Raw genomic sequence first — 19,217 nt, 5'->3', positions numbered from 1 at the left:
ATTAAATTGCAAAAACGACTCCTAAAAGTTAAAATATGCGGGGATGGCGTCAGGGATGACAACTCGCCGCTGCTTGAATATTCGCTTTTATTCAAACGCCAGAGGTGAAGTACAAACTGTAGTTACACGGCATTTTTATTTCCTTAAAAACAGTTCTTGGTTACAGAATTCCAAACAACTTTCAAAACTAAGTTGTTGAACAGTTTCACCTAAAATGTGTTTTTTTTCTATCTGTTTAAAAAAGGATTTGAATTAAAGGATTCAGAATTAAAAGCTGTTACGGTTTTTTTCACTCTACAAAAAGGAAAGTGAGGATGCAGTTACAGATAGTTCACCACAAATTCCCATTTTGAGGGGACCAAGCTTCTAGAAATATCCTCAACTCCAAATGCAGCTTTTTCTGAACCATTAGTGGGTCATTTAACCTGAAAAGAATCTGTAATCCCACGGGAAGTATCTGTTGCACCTGGCTACAACTGCATATCACACTGCTGCTAGGGAAGAACACAAGAATTACATAGAATTTACATGACAAAAATTAATGACAGAAATAGGGTCAATAGATTTTTAGTATCCTTTCCTGTCCTAAAACAGCCACTAGACTAAAAAGAAGGATGAAAGTTTTATTTAAATAGTGTGAATGAAAGTTCTAGGGAAACTCAAGTCCACATTTTCAGCGAAGAACAAAAAGTTTTAAGTGACAATTTTAATTCCTGAAACAAATCAAAAACATACAGGTCCTTTAGTGTTTTACAAAGACTTTGCTAAAGGATTGAATTAATTCTGGTGGAGAACAGAAGAGGGAAGATTGCTTTGCTGTGAGACTAAAATCAAAGACAAACCCACAAGATGCAATACTAGCATTTGAGAATATAACTTAAAAAGCATTGTCATGTGAACAATCACTACTGATTACAGCAAAAATATTATACATTTACTTCTTTCATCTCTTAACATTATAAGATAGGTTGGGCAAATACCTGGCACCAAAAAATTGATGCATGATAGTTCCAATACGTTAAACAAAATGTACTATATTAGAACATTAATATTTAAAAATTTATGGCGACTTCTCATCCAAATTTAGATGGTTTTACTGCTTCCTAGGAATCTTGTTTACCCCTCTGGAAAACCAGACTTCACCTTCTTTCACAGTATCCAAGGTGATCCGAGCTCCCAATGGAGACGTGAAGGGTGTCACTGGATATTCAAATGACTGTAACAAACCCGTGTCACATTTTAGCAGAATGTCCCAGCAGTGTCACAAACGTGTCCCCCACCAATGTAACAAGCCACTCCAGCGCCCGCTGGGTGTCACACACCAGCAGGACTCTAACACTGACCTGAACATAACCCCCTGTGAGCCGCACCAGGAGCTAAGATAGTTTACTCACCCTCTACTAATTATTAATTTTGATTTCCCACTTGTAGAGTAACATTATTGTTAAATCTAACTATTGGCAGCACCTGCGCTGCTGGTTTAGTTTCTGCAAGGGCAGTGCAGGTGCTGCTGCATTTGCTATACATTTTAATTGAACAAGTGTAATATACAATTCATATTTGAACATTATGCCATCCCAGTCCACACTCTGTCCATCCATCCAGGTGGTGCTGCAGTAAAATACACGATCTGGTTTAGCTAATGAAGTTCCTCATCAGGAGTCGTATCCGAGGCAGATCTGGTGCCTTTGGGGCCAGGCTGGAGGCGAGGAAAGAACCGAGTGAGCTTTTTGCAGGTGAGAGTTCTGACAGTGTTTAATGGTTTGCAGCATCTGCCTGCCGAGGCCAGCCTTCCTCCTCCACTCCAGAGTCGTACTCCTCTTCTGATGAGTCCTTGGTGGGAGCCCTAGGATTGGAAGGAATGATCAGACACCTTAGAGGAAAAAACAAGAGACACTTTCCACAGCTCCTGACAAACACATCACATGCACAGTGTCCTGTGACAGAAGTTCTGACCTTCTGATCTGGAAATGCTGCTGTGCACGTTTGCAGTGCCACCAGCACACAGGCTCATTAGCTGGATTCAATTAGCCTTCTGACTTTCAGTAAGTTGTTTGATTTAATCAATAAATTTACTATTTCTGGTGCTATACAAAATCACTTCAAGCAACCATCAGTGTAATACTTTTCATTCACTCCAAAAACACAAGGCTGAGCCAAGCTTCAGCACAGACAAGGTGCTGGAATGAGTAAATGTACCTTAGTGGATACAGCCACTCAAACAACACTGTCAGTGACAGAAACTAAGACACAGCTCCTAAATTTCAGACCTGAAATTCAGAAATTAATTTTTTAACCTGACCCATTCTCTCTTAATTCCATCCTTCATTCATGGAAATTGCTGATTTATTTTTTTTAATGTAGATTTGTCCAGTGTTTTCAACCTTCCACATCATTGCCATACTCTTTACAACATTAAAATGATTATTTTAACTAGAGTTCAGCAAATCAATAGCTGTGCCTTTGTGGCTCTCCACTGCTGCAAGAGTAATGTAGAAAATTGTTGCAGCCTGGAGCTTGTATAAAAGCCCCTATATCTGTGGTAAATGTAGGAAGAAAGAAACAGTTTAATTTCAGAAATTTCAGTACAGTCACAACTGAATTTCAAGTTTTACTGTTACCTTAAAATTTATTTCCATTTCTACAGGTATACACACACAAAAGTAAATTCACATATGTTTATTTTAAAATTTCTGTTTGAAAGCTAAAGCAATACAAATCCAAAATCTCTAGGACAGAACAGGCACTTCAGCTGTGTACAACATAGAGAGCATTGAATCCTTTTTAGGTTGTGTGCATGACTTGTACTTATTCCATCAGAATACCTGTCTAGTTGTATTACTGGTCTGTTCTGCTACTTCTGTTACCGTTTTACCTAATGTATCCTGGCTCTTTTTTGCCTTCTACAACATCTTTGTCAACTTCCACACATACGATGTCAGAATTGGGCACTTCAAACATGGGCTCCAGCAGCAGCTTTTCCTACAAGAAAATAGAGGGGAAAACATTTCTGTATGCCCTCTTCTACATAAACAAGTGATTTTCAGAGAGTCCTCCTTGAAGAACTCTGAATACTCACAGCTTTAGAAAGACTTACTGTATCCATGTGAGGGCCAGAACTAAGTGTGGCTTTCACTGGAAATGGTCAAGATTAGGTCCATACACACAAATCCAGGAAGCTTCATTTGCTGTTTATAAGACTTAATTTACTCACCATTATAGATCGAAGACCTCTGGCACCAGTTTTTCTGTCCAGGGCCAGTCTGGCTATAGCCTTCAATGCATCTTCAGTTACATTTAATTCACACTACACAGAGAAAAATGGCAAGTTCACTTCATCATCTCATTTATAACTCAATGTGGCGAGTACAAGCATTACTGAAAACCCTGTATTTACAAAAATGAACCCCAAAGAGCCACCAAATGAAAACTCAAACCTTATCCATGCTGAACAGTGCCTGGTACTGAGGCACCACAGCGTTCCGCGGCTCCGTCAGAATCCGGACGAGGGTTTTCTCATCCAGGCTGTGCAGAGGAACCACGACAGGCAAACGTCCCACAAACTCAGGGATCATGCCAAACTCGATGAGATCCCTGGCTTCCACGTGGCGCAGCAAGCGATCCTTCTCCTCAATATCCTCCTGTGGGTCAGACTCTCCACTGATGTTGGCAAGATCAGCTGCTGCTGCAGCCCTTCTGCCTTTCCCCATGTTAGACGGTGTCCCAAATCCTAGGTACTGCAAAAACAAGCATCTTCTGCTTAGAGAACTGTAATAACTGAGTTTTCTTCATCACTTTCCATGAGTATTAAAAAATCTGCAGTGCCTGATTATGTCATTACATACTAATTTGAGCTCAAGAAACTACTTAGAGTAAAATTAGACCCCTTCCATACAATCAGTTTCTTATAAAATTGACTCTCCTCAGTGAAGGATTAGTACATCAGTACAAGAGCAATTTTTTCTTATAAGAAAGAAGGTTATCAACACGTTCTGGTCATTTTACAAGTACCAGTGACACTTATAAGTGAAGCAAATGCAGGCAAGTTTGCTTACACGGGAAGCTACATAAATTAACGTGAACAAAAACTTGAATTTCAGTCACTGCTTTAGTGTTAGAGACAGAGAACACTTTTGTCAGAATGCTGCAGCCAGAACCCTGTCCCCAGACATTAATCTACAAAACAGTGAACTGCAGGGCCAGGTATTTTAAGATAATTATGGTTTTTAGCACCACTTGCTGAAATAAAGAAATGTAGTGTGTTTACAAATACAGCAAGACCTGTAGAAGTCAGTATTGCGAACAGTGATCAAGATGATGATTTTTCAGCCTGGATACTGCCTGATGCACTCACTTTTTCATTTTTCCTCCTGCTGATAATTCTGTCAAGACCATTAAAAGCACCAGAAGCTACAAAGAGAATGTTTGTTGTGTCAACCTGCACCGTTTCTCCACGTAGTTTCCGAGAATTCTTTTCTGGAACGTTTACTATTGTGCCTTCAAGTAATTTTAACAAGCCCTAAGAAGGAAAGAAGAAAAAACAATAAAAAATTTCTATTCTGTAGCATCATATAAAGGGGCACACCATGATATGTTCACTCATATTTTTTGCTCCCTTTTGCCTTTATAGTAACAGTAAGTGTCCAAAAAAGTCAATTTTCCCTATAAGACAATCCCACTCAAGGACTAAAATGTTCCTTTAATGTGGTTCCCATGCACATTATGCATATAATGATTAGCTGCTTTGTTTTGTTTAAATGGGAAATGTTACCTGTCCTTGTCTGGAACTGGCTATCTGAATATTATGAACTGGCTGCATGAATGCTGCAAAGACATTTTTGAACCAAAATGCTTCCATCAGGATGCCTCAAATTGCTTTTGAGATTGTTTTTTAATGAAGTCAAGAGGAAAGATATGTCTTTTGAAGGTGAATAATGAAGGAACTGAAGAACTATGACTCCACACATTCCCATGCTGTTTGACATGACAGGATCCTACGTCCTGTTCACTCAGGAAGTAAAATCACTCCATGGAAATATTTACCTGTTGAACACCTTCTCCCCCAACGTCCCGTAACTGATGGATACCAGGAACACTGCCAATCTTATCTACTTCATCCAGGAAAACAATTCCTGCAGTTACAGAAAATTTGGTTTAAAGATGACCCTACTTTTAAAGAGAAGCAGGTGTCTACAGAGAATAATACGATTTCTGTTCTACTTCCCAACTGCAAAAATGTGTAATTTTGGCCAGTTGTGGACAAAACCAAAAAATACACGTTGAGCTCTTTTCAGGTTTATTCTGATTTAAACTTTGGGTACATGCAGCAGGACAGTAATTTCAGGAATACTGTTAGTCTCAAAAGGTTAGAGCACTTCAACAAAACAAACAGTCTCTGTAACACACATGAGAAGTTTACCTTGCTGTGCTTTTTCTATGTTGTAGTTGGCATCTTGCAGGAGTTTAGCGATGACAGATTCAATGTCTTCCCCAACGTAGCCAGCTTGAGTCAAGGTGGTGCAATCACAGATAGCAAAAGGGACATCCAGGCATTTAGCCAGAGTCTGAGCCAGCAAGGTCTTACCTGGTAGAATAAAAGCTGCGTGGTAGAACTGACACACATTTCTCTTAGAGCACACAAATCCAAGTACTTGGACAGGGACTTCTAACAAGGGTGTGTAGTGACAGGACAAGGGGGAATGGCTTTAACTGAAAGAGGGTGGCTTTAGATGAGATACTGGGAAGAAATCCTTGTCTGTGAGGGTGGGGAGGCCCTGGCACTGGGTGCCCAGAGAAGCTGTGGCTGCCCCATCCCTGGAAGTGTCCAAGGCCAGGTTGCACAGGGCTTGGAGCAACTTTGGATAGTGGAAGGTGTCCCTGCCCATGGCAGGAGTGGAACAAGGGGAGATTTAAGGTACCCTCCAACCCAAACCATTCAAGGATTTACCTTATTAAACATTCTAAATCATACCAACATCTTAAGAATATTTTCCAAGGGAGATAGCTTTCATAAGCAGTGGTTTTTACATTGGCAGGCTGTATTTCTGGTTTCAGTTTAATAATGCACATTTAAGGCAGTTTGAAATGCATACAGTATCACAAAATGTCACACAATATAAAAACCATAATACATGTACTTGCAGAGTTTAAAGATTAAATAAATCAGTAGTCCTTTGCAGACACTCAGGGTGCAGTGCAAAGTCCAATTGCTCCTGCTTTGAAGTTGGGAAGAAACAGAATTAAAATATTGTTTAGTGAATGTTCTCCCAAATAGTCTGCAAAATGCCATCACTTCAGCACAAACACTCCCAAGTCTTATGAACACACAAAATAATCTCTTTCCAACTCCCTGCAACTAATCTGTCCCAGAGGTGAAACAGCACTAACTGCAACATTTCAGCTTGCCAGCTAAAGCAGTGAAACTATAACTGCCACTTTTTAGTGAAAGTGGCATCTTTTATTCAGTCAGTAAATAAAGGCATTAAAAAAAAAAAAAAAAAAAAGAAAACCACACAATACAGCTTATTCCTTTTTAAGGCCACTAGCTCAGTGTGTTAACATGGCATGAAAGCACTGGAATCCAATCCAGTTTAGTTTTCTTATAAACCAAATCTGAGTAATCACAGAAGAGGAGAATCACCCATTAACACCAAATTCCATGAAAAATAGGACACCTATAGAAACATGCAGCTGTATACCTGATCCAGTTGGTCCAAGCAGCAAAATATTACTTTTTTCAAGTTTAATGTCATCATTGGCTGAATCTAGTACTTCTCCTCCCCGTTTTTCCTGAGGTATCTGCTGGTTCATCTGTTGCTGCATTGATGCTCCCAAAGCATTACCATGTGGACTGATTCCAGCAATCTGCAGGAGTTCTGAAGAGAACAATAAGAGCACTGTTTGAGCACCAACAAGGTCTGTCACTGCTTTAAACACACAATAACAGCAAGCTTCTTCTGCAAGCCTAGAATTCTCTCTGTACAGAACTTACAGAGAGGAAAGCAACAGAAATACAGTACAATTATTACACAAACATGAACTCCAGCCACACTTTTGCAGAGGCATATAGGAAAAGCATTTCCAATGGCACAGTGGATTACCTAAAAGCATTGCTCTACATTAAAAAGCAAGAGAAACTTTCACTCCTTACAAATTTACTCATTTTTACATAATTTCTTATAATTCTTTTTTAACATACAAGAAGAAATAAACCCAAGCTGTGGATTTCCATGACAAAAAAGTGCAAGCACTGGACTTCACCCAACATTTCAAACTAGCAGTCACTAAAGACTCTTCTCCATGTCATAAAGTAGGTATTGCAGAGGAGGACATGAGGAGAGGGTTCACTTACTTGTAAATCTGTACTCATCCTCCCGTCTTCTGATTTCTAATTCTAAGAGAGAGGATGAAAACAGTCATAAAAAAGTAAGTCTATAAAAGCTTATAAATTCTCCACCTCTTGCCCTCTTCTGAATACATCTCATCACTGTCTATGAATGTATTTCTGACAAGAAATCCCCAGAGCTATTTTTTATTGCTGTCAAAATTAACCCAAACCCCAAATTGCATGTTTTTGAAATGTCAACAAGCTATCTACCTCTAAAAACAGCAATCTATTACCTCTAATTAGATTTTCACTTTAAAACCAATTATAGAAGGGGAAAAAATGGAGTAGCAATTTTGGTTTGAAGAGGCTTCCTTGAACTCTCCCTGAGTGTAACAATGTTCCTTGTTGTAAGACAGAGCTCTGAAATATGTAAACATTCACATCAGTCTCTGTGGGTATGGATCATGTTATCTCCCTGTGGGGGGTCAGGAAATTCCTGGTGCCAGGTACACAACTGCTCTCTTACCATTACCAGAACAGTGCTACCAATGCTCCCTCCTCATTTAAAAGACTTATGTTAATTCAAAAAAAGGAGGTTTATAATGGTAACTTTTGCAAGATAGAACAAAACACCTTTTAAAAAAACCACCCAAGGTACACTTTGAGTCAGAGATGGTAACTTAATCCTACTTCTAAAAATAAATTAGATCAACATAGCTACACACTTACTCAGCAGCAAAAGTACTGCCAAGAGTAACTCCATCCACACCTGCTGGATATGGAACAATACTGTGGTGACCAGCAGATGCTGCCAGCAGGAGCAAGGGAAGTTAGAAATCCAAGTACTCATCAATTTACCTATGAAAAATATCACCTTCCTGATCTGCACTGCTGCTTGCAGATTCAGCAGCAGATTTACAGTTAAGTAGTAAATGAGATTAGAAAGAAAATTTAGGAGACTCACTTTAGAAAGTTAAAGGAGGATACCCCATAATATGGATCAGAAAAAAGGGCTAAGCATTTAATATGGTAAGCACCATAAACCTTCTGATTACCATTTAGATAAATCACAGAAGTTCACAGTGAAAATTATATTTAGTAGAAATTATTATAGATCATTTCAATTATAGAACATCTAGAGTCAGGGTAAAACCTTTCTCAGATTTCTCAAGTTACAGCCCTGAAATGGTAATTTATGGCAGAAAAATACCAAACATCATACAAACCTCTTGGTGTTAAAGAAGTCTGTTTCTCAACTTCTGCTTGCTGTCTCAGGTTAGATGGGATATTATTGTAGATTCTCTTGTAATGATTATACACAGCAACTGACAGCACCTTCTTGGCAAAACACTGACCAACAACGTATTTGTCGAGGTAGTTGTAAATCTGAAAAACAGCTCAATCTCAGTAACACTTCTAAATCATCTTGCAGCAAAAAAGGAAAAATAGTATATTGTGCCCAAGACAGACTTTGGTCTGAACTGCTACAGACCTGAGAAACAGAAACTAACATCTAAAATACAAAACATATTCCTGCTGATAAGTTTACTTAAAAACTGTGATGCTTACACACTCATATTGTGTCTGTCACTTCTGACCTATGAATATATAAGCCCATTGCTATTTTCACCCAAATTTTTAAGAGGAACAGAAATTTTAAGACCACTTATTTTCTTAAAAGAGGCCTATCAAGGAGCTGTGTGGAATAACCATTACAGTCCACCAAGAACTGAGAAACATAAAAGGCCTCCTCACTAATCTCCAGAGGGAAACAAAGTGACTTCAGAAGGACCATGGCCACAAGTTAATCAGCTACAGCTCTCACCCAAATCCACACCAAACAAAAGGCTCTGCAGCTACAGAAAGAAGCTGCCAAAAGAAAAATACAGAATGCAAGGCCACAGTGAGAAAGAAAAGTTACTATGGTTGGTGAGGGCTGAGGTCAGCCTCAAGGTCACAGCAGAAAATGAAACCACAAGACAAAGAGAGAAAAACAAGCTCAAATACCTTTATTGGATCTACTTGTTCCCTTTATCAGTGCTCTGCTGGGTCACACAGCTCACAAAGGTTTAATCTTGAGCTAATCATCTTTATTGTTTGTTGCTCTGTCCCAGCAGCCCATTGCACACCTGATGCAGATTAAAGGAAGCATTTCTCCATGCTGCAACAGGAGGGCACTCTGGCTGGAATTCAGGACATACCTTTTTCGGTGGAGGTGGTGGCTTCTGCTGGAATGCCAATTTCACAGCTTCTGCTGCTGACTCAGGCTCTTTAATGATGCTCTTTTTTGTGTCTGCCTCTGACAGGACAACAAAAAAGTGGTGACACTTTTCACACTTCACAAAACGGGTGGAAGCTGCAGAAAAAGTCAAACAAAACAGTAAGAGGAATTGCTTCTGTCCAAGCTCATCACACAGAACAAGCACCTGTAACACAGCACAGCCTCTCTCTGTTTACACAACACTTCTCCCTCACTCACCTTAGAACATTTAAAAGCTACTATTGGCCTATGAAATTTGACACAGAAAGAACACAATTTGCCCAAAAAAATCAGAATGCTGGGCAGCAACCAGACAATGGATTAAACACAAAACTCCTTTTGATACTCATCCACTAGCAGCACACTCCTGAGAGAGACAAAATTAATGAAGGCTTCAGCCGTGCAGGAAATGTTCCTAACTCTCAAACTGACAACAAAATAAAATATTGTGGTTAGGCACAGACTAAAGTGCAGGGAAGCAGTCTAGAGTATCAAAGACAGCATCACAGGAGGGCTCTGGCAGCTGCTGCTCTCTGCATCCCTCTGCCTCTGGAACACTGCGGGGATCAGGGCTGAGTCACCCAAAGGGCTCACCCCAACAAGAGGCAGCTGTGGTATGCAACAAACCATCAAGGACTTTGATGTTTTGCAAGATCTTCTGCTTATTTATTTTTACTGTCAAGACTAGGACAAATTTCTTTCAAATTCCAAAAGCTAAACCCTCCTACTGCTGACTTTGTGAACTCTGTCTCAAGAAATCTGCAAAGGCTGGTTTCATAAGCCTGAAAATGAGAACCTGCATTGCTCTTCTTTTCCTTTGGCAAAGTTGAAATAATAAAAACAGACAATAGAGAAGAATAATTAAAGTAATTCAGAATAGATCCTTTCTAGCTGTACTACTATGCTACTAAAAGCAAATTATGAGCAATAGGATAAATTGAAAAGAAATATACTAGTAAATTAATTTAATTAAAAGTAAAGTAACTGTAGAAAAACAACCCTATGAAAATTTCAATGTCAGAACTTCTGAAATCATAGAAAGTTTTTAGAGAATGGCTTGAACACTGTAGCAGCAGCTGACTGTAACAACACCCTCTAGCAATAAACAAGCTGCTTATTTATAACTTGTTGTCTCCCACAGGACTGGCATCAGCAAAAGAGGAGTGGGAGGGGTTTTCCTTACCAATAATCCCACCTTATACCTGCATAAGCAAGACCAACAGATTACTTTAAGAATACAGCAACTAAAACGGTGACCAGCACAGCTTTATTAACTTTACTTCAAAGAAATTCTGTGTAACAGCCTGGAAGTTCTCCTGGCAACCTTCCAAATTACTGTTATCTGCTTCATGGGAATGTGATGGAAATCCACTTGCACAAACCCATTCCTCTTATGTAACTATTATTTAGCAACAATACTGTAGGGAAAAAAAACAACCCAAGCTTTCTCCCAGGGCTCACTCAAAACACCTCGGGTATTTGTGATGACTACAGTGCCATGAGGCTGCTCTCCTTCCTTATGCAAGGCTTATTTAGGATACAACAGCCATGAGAATGGTTGGGCCCTTTACAGAGCCACATGAATGATTTAAAAACCCCAGAAAATAAGGAGTGGACTGTAAGAGTACTATGGGGCATCTTTAAAACTTCACTAAAAAAAAAAAAATACACAATTGAGTTGCAGGCAACTTTGCTAATCCTAAATACTGTCAGGTTTTCATATGTTCTTTTAGCAAACACATAAAAGCACAACAAAGAACATCCATGTCAAATTACCTCCCTGTCATTAAGGTGTCTGCAAATATTTCCAGTGTGCCAAAATGCAAGTCAAATGTTGTTTTGCATCAGACAACATTGCCACAGATATTGCATTAGCAAAGGCATTTCTAAAGTCTGTGTGAGCTGATCTTGCCAAAAAGAAATGGCAGGTTTTTACAAAACATACAGGAAACAGAAATAATCAGAGGATTAAAATTAAAAAGAGTTGTAGGGTTGAGATAATGGGCTGCTATCAAATTACTTTAAGGTAAAAAATAAACCCCAAACCAGGAAAAAGAAAGCAGGGAAGCTTCTGAGTATGTACAATAGCAGGGAAGTGCTGCTTTGGAGGGTGGAGTAACCTGATGGCATCAGGTGGAGACAGTAAAAGCAGCACCCAGATAAGGCTTCTTATGTCAATCAGCTTTCAGCTATTGGATTTCACTCCACATCCGAGGATCAAGTCTTATTTCACTGATCACAAACTCTCCTCACAGACTTTCACGAGCCAAAACAATACAGGAACTGCTGAGAAAGGAAGGCAAAGCAAAACAATTTTCCCTTCATTGTTAATTGCTGAAAAACCATTGCCAAGCAAATCTTTCTGCAAGATTTGCAGATACAAAGAGAAGCTCCATCAAAAACAACTCCACTGGAGAACCAGCCTGTGACACTGCCACTCACTGGCAATTGATTTTCTAATGAACATGGCTTTTATTCAGTATTTTGCTTCCCTGCTTCTCTCAAAATGACTGAAAATCTAATATTTAAACTGAAACAAATGCTAATTGTATGTTTTCCTTTGGTTTTAGATATTTATTTAAGACTCTGCAGGTTGGCAATTCTAACCAGAACTGTGCAAATTCATCATTTTTCCTGACTAAGCAACAACAACAAAAAAATCAAGTTACACTAGGCTTAATACAACTTGCAACCTATTCATTTCAAGCAGAATTGGACAGATTTTTTCTTAGTTTTTGTTTTCTTTTTTCAAATAAATTTTATGATAATTAAAACTTCTGTTTTCCAGCTGCTTTATAGAGCGTGGTTGGGAAGCAGTTTGCTCAAATTAACAGACTAAACCAGAACAACACAAGTCCAGAAAAAACTTCACCAGGACTCCAGGAGCTTTGGAAAAAAGTGGGTTTCCAGTCCCAAGCTGTTTACAGAACCTGTGTTATTCTGAGGCTGCAATTCAAGTGGGTTCACTACTTGGGAATTTTAAATTGCATCTATCAATAATGTTCTCCCATGGTGCTGGTATGAATAAATGCTGCTCCCAAGGAAGTTTCCAGGCATGCTTAAGTGTTCCCAACAACACTAACAGAGCACTAAATCACATCTCTGCTTTCCAGGGATCATTCTGGGACAGTGCTTGAATGGTATTTCCAGACAAAAGCACAAACTGCAGCACCAAGGGAAACACACCAGTGAAGTGAGAGAGTTTCAAAAACATCTCTGCCTGCTCATGAATCATAAGAAGGTAAATGAGATTAAAAATCCTTTCGTTTCCAACCACACCCAGTCCAGGGAGAGACCACACTGAACACCAGACAGGATCAGATTTCCAGTTCCATGAACTCCTGCCAGGTTTTGCAGAATACCTTGTTGCCTATAGCTTCAAACAAACTGGAAAAACAACCTTATTCCTGGGGAGAGAAAGTTACTGAGGACTGATCCTTTCTCTAAAGAAATAGATTGTTATTGTTACAGAACTGTCTTGTCATTCATTGTGACATTTGATCATTTTAAATACTATTTTATATGAGTAACAGCAAACAACAGCACATCCACTCATTATTTTGCCAGCTGTTACATTAACAATTGCTGAACACGTTTATGTGACCTTGTCTTAAGCCTCTTAGTGCACAAGTCTGATTATGACTTGGTACTTCCTCCTTGAGCCCCACCAGCTAACAGTGGGTATTTGCTTTCTGACAGAAGTTCTTGTTTTCTAAGCTGGTCTCACTAGTGCTGAAATAAGGTATGAAATATCTTCAAGACTGATAGAACTTAAAGAATAAATGGCATTAATTTGGATTATACTTAAAAAGGAGCAATTGCAGCTGGAGAACAAGGATTTTGGATTTTCTAGCTGGACTTTCCAGCCTGCTATTTGGAATGTATTATAGCTCTGACTCTGCCATGGAAGACTGTTCTAGTAAGCCATCTGTCAGATACTAATTCCTCTGCTGGATAAGCACTTTGGTTATAGTACATGCAGGATTAAAGTTATATTATTTAGGAAAGAAAGCACAGACATCACAAACGCACATACATAAAGAATAAACTTATATAATAGAGACATGAAAGTATCTGTAGTTCAAATGGTATTAAGTATAAAATGCCATGAACTATTTTAAAAATGCATTTTCACAGATGCAATGTGAATTCCACTACCACATCCCCCCCCACATCATGGGAATTACACAAATGTACCCACAGAGACAATAAATGTTGGTCACACCAACAAGGCCAAACTAAGCACAACAAAATTTCTGACACCATGTAGGCTGCCACACACCATCAGGACTGTGTTAAATCACAAAGTCACATCTGTGCCCATTTAAAACAAGGAAGTTTGAAGGAAAACTTACACACAAAGGTCTCCACGTGTGTGCACAAGTCCCCACACTTTGGGCAGCGCAGTTGGTTCCCTCCTTTCCCAGAGCTTCCAGAGCTTGACTTTTTACCACCACCCTCACCAACAGATTTCTAAAAGAGATTTCCAGACAATTAGCCCCAAACAATGGAGCTGGTACAGCAGGCATTTAGCAGTGTGCTTATGGAATCAAAAAATTTGAATTTTGCAACAGCTGAATGACAAAGTAGCTATTGTCAGGATTTTTTAAAGGCTTTGGATACATAGAATAATGTGACATAAACACTGGGAAGTGTTTTACATTTGCAAATTATTTACAAATACATCTGCATGTCCCAGGTCTGCCAGTCTTGGATGCCCGTGGAAGAGGTATCCCACACCTGCATTAGAGCTGCTTGTCTGGCACTAGAACAATAACAAGCTCTGTCAACAGTGTTTTAATAGTGTGTTTTAATGCCAGACAAGAAAGCAAATCATATTTAGAGAGTGTTTTATTATCTCAACTGTGTGGACTCTAAGGGTTTCTGAAGCCACAGCTCCTCTCACTTCCTTGGCAGGTGCAGTAATCTATGTTAAAACATTAATTTCAAAGTGCTTGGAAATACTGCATTTTTTACTTATATCTGTATCTATGCCTTCATACTCTGATTAATAAAAGTTATTATATTTCAGGAAACAGCAAAAATCTCTCTTCCCATTTCTAAGGCAGTTCTTCATTTTTTAAACCTGTCTTGACTACTGATTTCTCCTTACAACCCTATTCAAGAAAAAAAAATTATTAATTTATTTTATATTTTTATTTATTTTTTGAAGTTTAATTTTACCTTCAGAACAGACCTGTGTCACCTGGACAGCTCCTCAGGTTCACAACACACCACACTAAGGCAAAGTTGTTGCCTGTGAACTATCAAAATGTTATTTGCTGACTAAAGAGCAGTTTTATTCCAAGGTAATCATTTATCTGAAGAAGCTGTTTATTAACTATAATTACAGAGAATGACTGGGATAAAAATAGACTACTACTGACTAACAAGAGGTGAGCTCATGTCCTCACTGACTCGTCTTACTTAAGACAAACCAGTTCTAAACCCAGAAACATTTAAAATGTACTTTAAAAAAAGTCTGCTTGGGAGCACCAGGCTTTTGAAGGAGAATAGCTCTGATTACTACTCTTCCCTGAAATCCTGTTCTTGATTTATGACATCAAGTAAAGTTTTCAAGTTTACACTGAGCAAAAAGACCTATAAAACTGGGAAAAGCATTGTGGGATGTTGACAAGGTTTATCTCCTAACAAATTCACAATACAATTTATTTTTTCTTCATTGCCAGTTGCAGCAATTTGAGGGATTAGAAATGTCAGGAGTTGGCCAAAATTTTGAGATTAATTTTAAGTAAAAAAATTTTAAAAATGTAAGGGACATTTTACATAAATTACTGAAACCCCCAGTTTGTGGAAATTACCTTGCTTCCATCTCCAGAACCATCCTTGCTTGCACCATCCTTTGAAGCAAAATATGCTGGTGTTTCTGAAAAGTTTCTGAGAGGAATTCGTTTTAGAGAACAAGTTTCAAAAGTCCCAAGTTTTCCTAAAACGGGGATGCGTGTTCGACCACAAGTAATACCTAAAAAAACAAAAAGAAAAAACAACAAAAAAAAAAGAAAGTTAAATATTAAAATTCTCCTGTTTTAATTCCATTGCCACCAAATCTCAGAACTGATTTAAGTGGAGCTTAAAGGTTTTGGCAACAGAATTCAGCTCTGAAGAGATTTTAATGATCTAAAATAAATGATCTTTACCACCTTAATGTTTACCTTGTTGAAAGCTACCTTGGCTGTCCAAAAAAGACCCCAAAATAATTGCAGATCCTCTAACATCAGACAACTTAGAATCCTGTTATGGCACGAAATAGGGAACATCCCAGTTATGAAACTGATCCTGAGAACGATAAACACAATCACCTTACAGCTTTTATTGTGAAATAATAAAGACGAAACCTTTGAAGAGTCTCTTTATTATGCAGAAATCAGGTGTTTCAGACTCAATAACTGCACGGCTGGATTTGGCTTCCACTTGGGAACTCCACTAAAAATTAGTTTCCAGGAATTTGAGGCAGCTCTTGGCAGCAAGAGCAGCGCTGAGGGAACCTGAGGAGCTGTGCCCTATTTGGCACTCACCCCCGGGCCGGCACCGGCAAACTCGCCGTAACCTTCACTTTGCTGGAATTCCTTCTGCCAACATGGAAAAAACCCTCCCTGAGAAACTAAACAGCCTTTTCCTCCTCTTGCAACACGGGCAGGATTGCATTTCATGGCAGGGTATGACGTGAGGCAGCATATGTTGTGCTTGTGATTTCAACATCCACAGCAGCCTGGGATCTGTACCTCATCTCTCGCATTTAAAGTGGCAAATTTCTCACTTGGCTCCCCGGTTTTGGTAGGGACTCTGTGCCTTACTGACAGCAGAGCTGTACAGCAACAATGGCAATTACAGACTTGCTGACAACACACAGGTTTGTTGCTATAGGGATGAGAGAATCCCGTGGAAAACCCAGAAACTCTTCAAAAAAATAAGAAAAAGTAAGAATGGCAAGAGAAGCACAGCTGGTTTGCTCTGAAAGAGGAAACTACAGCAACCAAGAGATGGGAGCTTAGCTGAAAGAGGATATTCTGAAAATTCACCTTGTTACTGTAATAAGAAGGGAGAAAAATAAAGAAGAGGAACCATAATTCACGAGGAAAACTCTTACAGGCTCTGCAAAGTCACAACGAAGATGACAGAGTCAAATGAGATTTGAAGCTGGTTTATTAACTTACATGCTGCTTAAGAGTCCCTAACCCGAAGATGACTTGTGCTATTTTTAACATGACTAAAAATTAATATTCTAAAAATCTCTTAACAGCATTGCTTCTGTCTGTAAACGCGAGGGAGGAATAACAATCAATGAGCCTCCCCATTTTAAATTCCTCTGCTGAGTGCCACTGCAACACGTTTTAGATTACACAGGGTAAGCTGCAAAAACACCACAGAAAACTTGAAAACGCTGGCTGGCTCTCAGAAGCAGTTGTGTCTTTTAAGTGGATGTGCAGGGAACTCTGACAGCCCCGTGTGCCAAGTGCACTTGTCAGGGAGGAACAAGCTGTGGGGAGTGTTCACAGGGCAAGAGCTGCTCTGAGCAGCTCCCTGGCGTGGAGGCTCACTCCTCTGAGATGGCCCCGGTACTGAGATTTGGTGTAGAAACTGAGAAAAACTCCTGAAAATCCAACAATGAGCAGCTCGCCTGGCTTGAACAAAACCCGGAGTCACACAGGTAACACTGGGGATGTGGCCTGAGGCACTAACACAAAAGCTGGAACATTTCAGTCCTCATTTTAATAATTTTAATTCAGAGTGCTCTTGTGAGACAGAGAATGCACTGAGCACTGTACGGGATGAACTGTGGAACCTGACACAGCACTGAGCACTGAGCTGTGAAGACTAAACCAGGGGGAAAAACAAAATCATATTATTGCTACATCAGCTTGTGGCCAAGCATGAAAAGCCTCATGTGCTTATTGTGAGTGGTGTTTTTGGACAAAATATCATTGTATAATTACACAATGAAGCAATAAGAAAGTTATCACCACGACTTCCTTGAGTCAGTAAGCCCAGAGGGAGATTTCCAGGGGAAATCAACGTTCCAGCCCAAAGCCTGGCAGCTGCCACGGAGGGATCCAGCCTCTGATAAATGTCCCAACACGTAACAGCTGGCAGGATGTGCTCACACTCACCTGGCAGGGGGCTCAGGTGATGTTTTTTTGGAGCACTGACTTCAAAACTGTCCCTAACCAATGGAACCAATCCAGGGTGCTGGGATTTGTGAGTTAAGAAACGATGGGAAGCTCCTTAACACCTTATTAACCTTTAACTGATATTTGACAGAATAAATACTGACTTTTGGGGCAGGCCTGGGGGATCCTGGAGGCATCTACTGCTCAGGAAAGTGACAGGACACTGTGACAAACTGGAACTGTCCCACATAACTCTCGAGTGATCACACTGATCTGTGCACTCTGAACTCCCTCGGGTTTGCACCAACCAGCAACAGCAAACAAAGCACCTGGCACATGACACAATTTAACATAAAAGACACACAAAAGTAAGATACATTTATTTTTAAATGCAGCTTTCATTGAAAGCTGATGGATAAACAATTGTATTGCTCTACCTGCATTTTATTCTCATTTGCTCTTTTACATAATCCTTTTGGATCTTAGACCTGACCAAAACCCCCACCAATTTTAGAAAAGATAATTCTCTAATGAATTCCAAACAGGACTTGCTTTGAAGTTGATTGCTCTAGACAGGCTGGGTTTGAAAGCACAGGTTAGAACCTTTCAGCTGATATTTGAGATAGAAATGTAATGCACCTACAAAGGGTTAACTCACCTCTTACTGCCAGTAAATGATCTCTGACTCATCAGGCTATTGCTGAGGGTACAGGAATCGAAAATATTGTTGCAAATGTGGCAACAGAGAGAATTTTTAGCAGAATTTGGGAGCGCTCTGCCTTTCACCCAAAGCAGCACATGGTTTATCTGCTCTCAGCACCCCGAGAACACCACAAAAAGCGTAAACGAGGAAAAACAGTAAAAAAGTAACAACCTCCCACAGCCCTCAGCTTCCAGGGAGCAGCTGGCACAGTCTCGTCCTTTTATCAAGTTGGCAATAATTAATTTTGCTAAGCCCATCTCTATGAGAAATATTTCAAGTTTAGGCTACCATAAAGGCAGGCTTTTAATTAGTTAAGGCAACTAAGCCGTTTTTTAATCCAATTAAACACATTTACTCGCACTGCAGAGCAGCACACTGGCCGGCAGCTGCTGAGCATCAATTCTGCCGAAATAAACTCGATTCCCGCATTCCACCTCCCCGCAGCCGGGGCAAACCCCCCGCAGCCGCCCTCACCCCAGAAAACGGCTGAAAGGAGGGAAAACAGGGCGAAGGCCGCCGCTGTCACAGCGCGATAAGGGCAGCGGCGGGCCCGGGGCTGCCCTCGGGGCCGGCGCTGCCCTCAGGGCCGGGGCGCGCTTACCTCTGCGGGCGGAGGGCAGCGTGGAGCCCAGGAGGCGGGCGGCGGCGGCGCAGCTGTGGCAGGCGGACATGGTGCAGCGGCCGCGGGCCCGGCCGGCTCCCCCCGCCGCCGACAAGGCCTCGCTGGCGACGGTGCGGCCCCGCCCGCCCCGGTAACGCCCCCGTGACGGCGCCGCGCGTCGCCGCGGGACTGCAAGT

At 40.3% G+C, this 19,217-nt stretch overlaps 1 protein-coding gene across 4 annotated transcripts; it reads right to left on the bottom strand.

Annotated features, from left to right (window-relative positions):
• Window positions 1-70: 70 nt before the first annotated feature.
• Window positions 71-19,177, bottom strand: CLPX (caseinolytic mitochondrial matrix peptidase chaperone subunit X). Of its 4 annotated transcripts, none has more exons than XM_064388724.1 (14): window positions 19,021-19,177; window positions 15,410-15,570; window positions 13,943-14,060; window positions 9,529-9,683; window positions 8,554-8,713; window positions 7,352-7,393; window positions 6,699-6,875; window positions 5,420-5,584; window positions 5,044-5,132; window positions 4,355-4,519; window positions 3,438-3,737; window positions 3,215-3,307; window positions 2,826-2,982; window positions 71-1,846 (listed from the first exon to the last, which is right to left on the bottom strand). In XM_064388724.1, exons 1-13 carry the CDS (start codon window positions 19,088-19,090, stop codon window positions 2,872-2,874), a joined length of 1,806 nt encoding a protein of 601 aa, XP_064244794.1. In that variant the 5' UTR covers window positions 19,091-19,177; the 3' UTR covers window positions 71-1,846; window positions 2,826-2,871. The 4 variants fall into 4 exon arrangements, with proteins under 4 accessions (XP_064244794.1, XP_064244792.1, XP_064244795.1 ...); XM_064388722.1 differs by having other exon boundaries at window positions 2,876-2,982; XM_064388725.1 differs by lacking the exon at window positions 7,352-7,393.
• Between the last annotated feature and the right edge of the window lie 40 nt (window positions 19,178-19,217).

This window comes from Passer domesticus, chromosome 14 (assembly GCF_036417665.1).
Source record: "Passer domesticus isolate bPasDom1 chromosome 14, bPasDom1.hap1, whole genome shotgun sequence".
In the NCBI taxonomy this organism is placed as follows: Eukaryota; Metazoa; Chordata; class Aves; order Passeriformes; family Passeridae; genus Passer; species Passer domesticus.
The sequence above is the reverse complement of the archived record's forward strand: the minus strand, read 5'-3'. Positions and strand labels throughout refer to the sequence as shown.

Bases quoted from the DNA above. Each gene is read 5' to 3' on its own strand.
- CLPX (XM_064388722.1), bottom strand. From the start codon at position 19,090: ATGTCCGCCTGCCACAGCTGCGCCGCCGCCGCCCGCCTCCTGGGCTCC. The intron at 6,876-7,351 runs GTAAGTGAACCC...TGTTCTCTTCAG, and splicing joins GGATGAGTACAGATTTACAA to AACTCCTGCAGATTGCTGGA. The intron at 3,308-3,437 runs GTTTGAGTTTTC...TTCTCTGTGTAG, and splicing joins CACTGTTCAGCATGGATAAG to TGTGAATTAAATGTAACTGA.